We start from the raw sequence: 8,506 nt of genomic DNA on the forward strand, positions 1-8,506 counted from the left end.
CTTGGTTCAGCCAAACAACTTCACACCCCGCAGGAGTATTGCTCACGGAAGTGCAGTGTTGAGTATGAAGTTGATCGGATGAGACGTTCAAGAGCACTTATGGGGGCCAACAATCGGTCTGCTGAATGACCACATGCAGAACACTACACTAGTTAAAACAGCTCAGGAAATCAGTCATAATTAATGATACAAGTTTTACACAACCATCAGGATGCAATATTTGTAAGGAAATAAAAAAAATGACAAAGTGTATATTGACAAAAGATTGGTTTAATAAACCTGCTAAAAAATAAACCGCATTTAGAGAGAAATCAACAGAAAAGGAAAGGAATGGGTATTCCTGCCACAAGGCCTCAAAGATAAGTTGTCAATAAACATTGTGAATTAAGTTCCATGAATTTAATTCAAACAAACCATTTGAAATGAAGAAATCAGTCATCAGGATAATCTCACCCAGACAGCCTCTGAGACTTAACTAAGACAAAAACAAATTCACAACGCAGTTCTGAACTGACTCGAACCAGTGGCAACATGAAAACTTTAACATGAAAACTTCAGACAAAATATTTTCTTCATTGTGAAGTGTCCATTTGAGCTGTTTCTGAAAGAAGGAAGAGAAACAAATGTCATGTGGATCTTATAGTCATTGAATTCAGGCAACATGAAATGTCACAGTCAATGGTAGGGCTGTCACGATAATGTAATTTTACTTGACAATTAATGTTATTACAAATAATTGCGATTAATTATTTAATTATTTCTTTGGCATTGAACATTGGAACATATGAATACAAAATACATATCTTAGTTTTGCTTTTAGGCTTCGTAAGCAAAAATTCCACTGGGCAGATATGACAAATAACTTAAATATACAAAGAAATGACTGACATATTTAATACCCTTATCATAAAGAAGATTGTAGATCTGCTATTTCTGCAATGTAAAGTGCATTATAAATCAAATCCATTATTATTATAAACAGACCATTTTACTGTTAATTGCTTCATTTTTATACATTGTTTGTTTACATTTTAGTAAAACACTATCATACTTGCCTGAATAAATTACTAAAATAGCTTATCAAAACAGCAGGTACTAAGTCACAGACATTCAAATTTTGTTTGGAGATCAATCTTTTCTATAGATTGATTTAGCTAGACTTTTCAAATTAATCTGCAGTGCACTAAAACTCAGCACTTGTCCCCAACATGATGACAGGATAAACAGAAAACCTACGTGTTTCATTGAAGAGGAAGGAATCTTGGTACTCCTTCATGTACTGAGAAGATCTAGACTCATCCAGGAACAGAGAGTAAACTCTCTTGATGTCCTCCACCTGCACCTGTGTCCCCTGAGAAAAAAACACATGTCTTAACTAGAAAGGCGTGCGCAGTCGAGTGCAAATCTCTGCCAGGAGGCAAGCCCAACATTCAACATATCATTTTTCATGACAGCTTCATTTTGAAATCCATGGAGCGGAAGTGAAATGCTCACAATCGTTTGACATGATGCAGACTTTGCTTTCTTATCTAAGCTGACTTAATGGGAGTCCATGGTGAAGTGAAAGTTCACAGATGACACTTTACTGCACACAGTAGACTGCCTGCTCGATGCTTGATGGTTGTCAATTTCACATCAAGTCAGTGGAGGAATACTGGGTAGGAGGGCTGTGTCAGCACGCGCTTTGATCACTGATTTTGACATACACAGCCGGCAGATATATATAACAATTTTGTTATAAACGCAATCACCTTGGCATTGAGGGGGACATGTCTGATGTCAGGGCAAATCTTTCACAGATGTTTCCATGCACATGTCAAGCAAGTGATTACGTTTGATAACTTACACTCCATCGTGCATCGTTGTCCCATGTTTGACATTGACAATAAGAAATCTACAAGGTATGAACTTGCTGCATTGCAATGCGATGGTCGCTTCTTGTAAGTCTGTTCTTTTTGGGATGCAGTCTTTTGAGTGAAGTTGCAGGACTCTTTTTACATATGTGAATAAAACATTGTATCACTCAAAAGGTGGATTCACCAAATGGGATTCCCCCATTAGTTAGTGGTTGAGCTAATTGAGCTCAAGAAGCTTACCCTGCGTTTGCGACACACCAGTCCCGCAGTGCTGATCAGCTGAATGGAGTAGCGCAGTGACGTCTCCAGTCCAATACGGGTCAAGACCGTGAGAGCCTCTTCGCTCAGCTCCACATCCTCCTCCTCACACCTGCAAACACACACCAAGCAGAGTTCGTCAAACGATGGAAGCAGGGAAGGAATTTCACAGCAGCCACAGCAGCCATGGCCGTTGTTGCCCTTCAGTTTGGCCATATACCAAAAGTTGCAGCTAAAGGGTCCAACAACTCCAATTTAGTTCAACATCTTTGTGATCACAAAGCTTTAGACACCCAAGTGAAGGTAATACACAACTCGGCAACAACAACACTGTGGTTTACCCAAGCCAGGACACATCCGGTGCGTGTCTGTGTGCGCAGTCTGCGCACGCGAGTGCTTGTGTGCGTACGTGTGAAATAGATCATTAAAAACGATGGATGGATATCCATCGTTAACTTTAAAGTTTAATTATTACCCAAATTAATCTTCAATAAGGTCATTATTCATAAGTTAAAAAAAGAAAATGAACTAACTAACTGACATTACTCAAAGTCTAATAAAAAATCATCTTGAATGAAAATATTATTTTGTGGGGAAAATACAATAAAATAAATAAACCTTTAACGTGCAATGAGTTTGTACAAATATTGGTAATTTTCCAATACATTATTTATTTATCTGATAGTTACACTCTACTTGTACTATATAAAGAATTAAGTCGCTTAAGTTAAATTCATTAATACGGTGGACTTTAACTCATTGTTTTATTTGATGGCAATTGTTTTCCTTTGTTCCCTCACAAAATTAACAAAGGCCTAGTGGCCATGCCCCTAACATTGTGAAATTCCAGGCCTGGATGGAGGAGTAAACTAAACAAATGTAAAAGTTGGGAGAGATTTGAATGTGGATTCTCACCGGATCTTGAGTATCTGCCGCGTCTCTTTCTCTGTGTACGGGGAGGTGGCGATGATGAGGAGACGGTCTAGCAGGTCGATGGGGATGCCATGAGGGCTCTGGTAGTTTGTGCCACGGATACTGAAAAAAATCAAAATGGTAATTATAGATAGTTAAAATAAAGATGCCATGTACAACATCAGATGAGGGGGTAGTTGGACATTTGGTCAATGGGCAACAGTACCGGGTGATGCCTCTGTTGGTGGCCATGATGAGAACGGGGGACAGGTCACTCTCCAGGGCACGGTTCAGAAAGGAGAAGCACTCCATGTCCAGCATGTGAACCTCATCAATAAATAACACCTGAAATGACATGAATAATGAGGAAATAAATTTACATGCCAACGATTCATGTGTGACCGCCAAAAAATGTGCAGTTGTGCACACACCAATGGACTTACCCCTGGAATGATCTCTGCCTTGCCCTCTTCCCTCCACTCAGACACTTTAGCATTGATCTGCTCACGGACTTCAGACTTGATCTCTCCGGTGTCTCCAGAGAAGAGGGCCAGGAAGCCCTGTGTGCGGCTGTTGATGACGTCCACCTCATGGAGGGACACTGTGTGGACCACCTCCTTCCTCTTTTGAAGCTCACCCTCTGGACACTGAACAAACTGCGTCTGGGAGGACAAGAGTCAAAGACCATAAAACAAAAGAATATTTCCTATATGACATTTTTATCATGATGGGGCTATTTTGTTTTTTAACAGTTATTCTCCTGCTTGTGACTTTGAGTTACTGACTTCTGCATTTTAAGTTGCAGTAAAATGTCATGAGCAATAACATTTCCAGAACAAGTGGTACCTGGGCTCCCATGGCGTCATAGTCTCTGGCTCTGGTGAAGGAACGCCCCAGCTTGCTAATCTTGCCAGTGGCTTTGTCTATGGTGATGACATCTCTAGAAAAGATGGAACATGACCAAATCAAGACTGGCCAGGCTGAATGATATGACCCAACAACATAGAGAACCACAACAAAAGACTCGAAAGAACAGATTAACTCACCCAGCCTGAATCTTCTCCTTACTGAGGCTCTCAATCATCTTGTTGCCCAAGTCATAGATGGTCTCCATCTCAGTCGTCTTTAGAGTCAGTTTGCCCACCTTGGCACCCTGACAGAAAATACACAGTTTAAAATGGTTAAAAAATGGCAGGAATAACTATAGAACCGACAGTCCGATGCTTTAATACACATCTTTTCACTTGAAAACAGGATATCTTGCAAAAGAATTAGGTACACAAAAATAACGTTTTACAAATTCAAATGCAATGTGCAAATTGCTATTCAAAGGGATAGTAAACATCTCACTTTAATCTATGAATCAGCGGAACTAATAATGCTCTCTTTGTTCCAATCTGGACATCATGATTGATGCATTGAAAGGCAAATTCAACATTAAGTCATAGCATGTCAGAGCAGAAAGTCATAGAGCAGAAAGAGCTTACAGTTCCAGTGGCTGGACGATCAATCTGGATCTCCACCACCTCTCCTTCAATGATCTCCGTCTCCTCCCTGCACAACCAAACACACTGTGAAAAGCAATTCATTTCACACACTGAGAGTGCAACTAATATTCTGTCTTCTCACTCACTTTATCCTCACTCCAATGGCCTTTCTAAAAGCCTGGCTGAGTGCCTCCGTCTTGCTCATCTCCAAGGAGAAGATTTCACTGGCGGCCATCGCTGTGAATGGGGTATCAGGGCCAAGAGACTGGGCAATACCTAAATAGATAAATAATGCATTCTCATCAAGTGAATAGAACGAATAAGACATCCACTTAAACACTGAGCCACTTAATGACAAATACATTATCTAAAACAATAGCTGATCTAAAAGCTCAAAATGTGTCATGATGCAACACGTTGTGAGCTTGCAGATCTATTTTCTGGAAGAAAAATAAATAAAATACTAATAATAATAAATGTTTTTTTTGTCAATGACATGCCCAAACATTGGGAAGCAAGGGTTTAAGTGCTTAAAAATACAAAAGGTCAATACCAACCAACCGCGTAATAACATATCTCAAGGGAAAGCCCCAGAAGTGAACCGTACCCATGGCGATGGCAGTCTTTCCTGTGCCAGGTTGGCCAGCGATCAGTATGGCCCTGCCAGCGATGTGTCCGTCTTTGATCATCTCCAGGATGATGCCAGCTGCCCGACGGGAGGCCAACTGGCCAACCATCCCCTGAGACACCTGGAACACGATGTGTGTGTGTTCATCAACTTCACTTTAATGTCAGTCACATCACAATTTTACAGGTGTAAGAGTGGGCGAAATTGTTTATGGTGTAAGTGCATTAGTGCAAGCAACCCACAAATTGGAGTTACTCTTAACACATCGGGTGCCAGCATTTTTTCATAACAACTTACCGTGGGTGCCAGCATTCTCCCCATTGACTGCGCTTTGCTGTTTAAAGTTTCCGCGTGCGTTACAAGCAAATGCACGCAAAAAAAAGCATCGATTCATGTTCTGCCATGAGTCTGGCTACAGCCTGGAACCATAACATTCCCCTCGCGGGTTACAACGGGGGGGGATCGCGCATCGCGCATGACCGGTTTTCCCCACAGGAAACAGATTCGGAGATATAGGCGTTTCAAAGTAGGAAATAGACAGGAAGAGGATGGGGGAAAAAAAATTGTTTCCGGTGAGCGATCTGGCACTTCCTTCGCAGGATTACAATGGGTGCTCCCAGAGCTGCTCTAGCGCCGCCCGCGCGGAGAAAAACGAAAAAAACAAAAAGACTGAAATCACGGTTCAGACCGTGTTCGGCACCGAAGCTTCGGAACCGCCACTATGTAAACACACGGTTCAGACCGTGTTTGGCACCCGATGTGTTAAGAATAAAAAACATGTTCCTCAGTCTCTTGTGCAAATAAAGATAGAACAGCACATCTACTGGTCTTCAAAGGGGACATATGGGTGGTCAACTGTAAACAATGCTTTTATGCACATCCATCGTTGCTAAGAGATTGTAACTGTCGTGAAGCAGGTTAGGTGTACAGGTATGCTTATGGCCATTTGCAGGGATTAACCCATAATTCATCTCTAATTGTTCTGAGTCAAACAGAGATATATTCCAATATATATATTTCTTTTTACATAATTATGAATCGCACTAGTAGTGGACTAATTAAAGAATTTAAGCTACCTGTCTTGGCTCCAAAGCATCATCCAAACCAAGGCCACGAATGTGAGAATGTGCACCTAAACACACAAAAAAATTGCACATGAGTTAACTGCAATTACACAATTTCTGTAGGGAATTAGAAAAAAAAAAACAAAAAAAACAAGAGTCTCCTGCATACGTTTTCCCAATGGATTATGAAAAATAAATAGACTGTGCTTGAATGCTGTAACTAACTGGAGCTGTAGTAGGTACATGTATCAGCATCATTGATTTGTATCCGAGGTAATAGCTAAACATCTGGTATCCTATCGGTCTGGCTGGCACCTGTATTACACTGTATGTGTAGCCTTACCTATTCTTTCAATCCGTGTGATGTCCCGGACCTCCGGAACCTTTGTCGTTGTTGCCATCTACAGTATTGAGGATACAACAAATAAGAGGGGCGTAACCTTGTGTACAGTAAAACCACCTGTGTTCATTCATCAATTCGTGGTTCATTCATCAATATCGTAGATCAGGGGTCTTCAACAGGGGGTCCGGGACCCCTAGGGGGTCCTCAGAGTTACTACAGGGGGTCCGCCACATCTTTGTGTGATTTTTACATTAACCACTTCAACCAAGCATCCCTATTCTGAGGAGAACTTTAAAAATAGCAGATCTACATGCACAAAACGCCGCGAGGCGTTGTGCGCTTGTAGATCTGCTATTTTTGGCAAAGTGGTTTGGTATAGGGTGAAAAAATAGCAGATTAAGTACAGAGTTTAAGGTCAGGTTTACTAAATATTGTTTAAGTACATGGTTAAATGTCTGGAAATACACATTAACATGAATCCAACATGATAACAAGTCAACAAGTCTATGAAGCTGCCTATGAAATCTATGAAAAAATACATATTTTATACAATATATAATGGGGGTCCCTGCTTTATCTCGCTCTCAGCCAAGGGGTCCTTGGCCTGAAAACGTTGAAGACCCCTGTCGTAGATACATCCAACATGTAAGTCTAGCCAGCGGTAGACGCGTTTGTGATGGTTGTCATAGTGATAACCATAACGATACGCGTGCCACAACAGTCAGTGGCAGAGAGACACATGGGACGCGTGTAGCATTAGCCAGTTAGCTCAGGTGAGATCATTCTTTTAGTCTAGACTAATGGTCTATGGCCAATACCCAATAATAAGCCAAAGTGATGTATCTAACGTGAACTATACGTCTTGTACGATACAAGTCTACACGAGAATGACAAAACCGGCAAATGCTAGCGCTAGCCCCACCAACCACCATCCACGTTAGCAAGCTAACGTTAGCGCCATCCAAAGCTTTTGTAGTCTGTAAGGAGTGTTGAAATGCGACAGAGGTATTGGAGGGGGGGAAAAGATGCATTTACTCGGGGTTGTCTCCCAAATACAGTCATTGAAGAACGATATTCAGCATAATGTAACACATCTGGACGTGAACTCACCTGCGCAGACATGATGGTGATAAGAATGCGAGGACTGGACTGGAGCAGCGCCTGCTTTCAGTGGGTGCTCACCCTAAATGTGTCCGTAGAGAAAGTGTGGTTTCACAAAAACGGCCCACGCTCTGCTGCTATCTATGACTATGTGAGTGAATCCATAGATCGCACTGGATGGATGTGTGTATTAAACATAGAGTTAATAATATGGTAAATAAACTTGTAACCTCGCGTGACCAGGCTTTCCACCGCGGAGGAAAAGTAAGCTTGTACAGGTATATTGGCTATTTTCAAATAGGCCTATCCGATGGATGTTAAAACTTAAAGTGATTTAAACAGATTTCTTTTGCTGGGGACCCCCTGGAACCTGCCCAGGGGCCCCTGGGGGTCCCCGTAACCCACTTTGAGAACCACTGGGTTAGATTGTGGTGGATGTTATGAACTGAACTTACTGAAGCCTGCCAGTGCAGCAGCCTGTCAATGGCCTCTGTTCAGTTGCATATATTGGCTGCTAATTATGTTTAGCATGTGGGTTATTATATTCAGCACATAGTAAGCTACTGGCGCTATTAATACTTTATCATTCATGTGTATGCTTTAGGGAAGCTACAAAGAAAGGTTTGTTTGAAAACAAAGTTAATAGGCTGTAATATGAACCTTGGGGTAAGTGTACACATTTCACTACTCCTAGTTAAATTCAACCAGCAGATGGTGTGCATGCGACAGCTGAGCTGAGAGATCACCAACACTTTCCTTTTGGTCACATCTTTGAGAGGCTCTCCTGTACCGCTTGACAAAATAATAATAACTTTATTTGTATAGCACCTTTCATACATAAAATGCAGCCCAACATG

The 8,506-nt window shown here is 41.4% G+C and overlaps 1 protein-coding gene across 1 annotated transcript; it reads right to left on the reverse strand.

Moving 5' to 3' along the window:
• Nucleotides 1-384: 384 nt before the first annotated feature.
• Nucleotides 385-7,725, reverse strand: ruvbl2 (RuvB-like AAA ATPase 2). Its single transcript, XM_084073489.1, has 14 exons — nucleotides 7,659-7,725; nucleotides 6,549-6,606; nucleotides 6,218-6,273; nucleotides 5,121-5,262; nucleotides 4,660-4,789; nucleotides 4,514-4,580; nucleotides 4,073-4,179; nucleotides 3,873-3,966; nucleotides 3,470-3,688; nucleotides 3,253-3,371; nucleotides 3,030-3,149; nucleotides 2,097-2,226; nucleotides 1,237-1,351; nucleotides 385-601 (listed from the first exon to the last, which is right to left on the reverse strand). The coding sequence occupies exons 1-14, from the start codon at nucleotides 7,668-7,670 to the stop codon at nucleotides 573-575; spliced, it is 1,398 nt and encodes a 465-aa protein (XP_083929615.1). The 5' UTR covers nucleotides 7,671-7,725; the 3' UTR covers nucleotides 385-572.
• Between the last annotated feature and the right edge of the window lie 781 nt (nucleotides 7,726-8,506).

Source organism: Gymnoscopelus microlampas (assembly GCF_963454915.1).
Source record: "Gymnoscopelus microlampas genome assembly, chromosome: 12".
Taxonomy (NCBI): Eukaryota; Metazoa; Chordata; class Actinopteri; order Myctophiformes; family Myctophidae; genus Gymnoscopelus; species Gymnoscopelus microlampas.

What these genes read in the sequence shown, in the direction of transcription:
- ruvbl2 (XM_084073489.1), bottom strand. An exon ending in ATCGTCCAGCCACTGGAACT is followed by an intron (nt 4,180 to 4,513) that starts GTAAGCTCTTTC and finishes ATTTTCTGTCAG; the next exon opens with GGTGCCAAGGTGGGCAAACT. An exon ending in AAGGAGAAGATTCAGGCTGG is followed by an intron (nt 3,967 to 4,072) that starts GTGAGTTAATCT and finishes CATCTTTTCTAG; the next exon opens with AGATGTCATCACCATAGACA.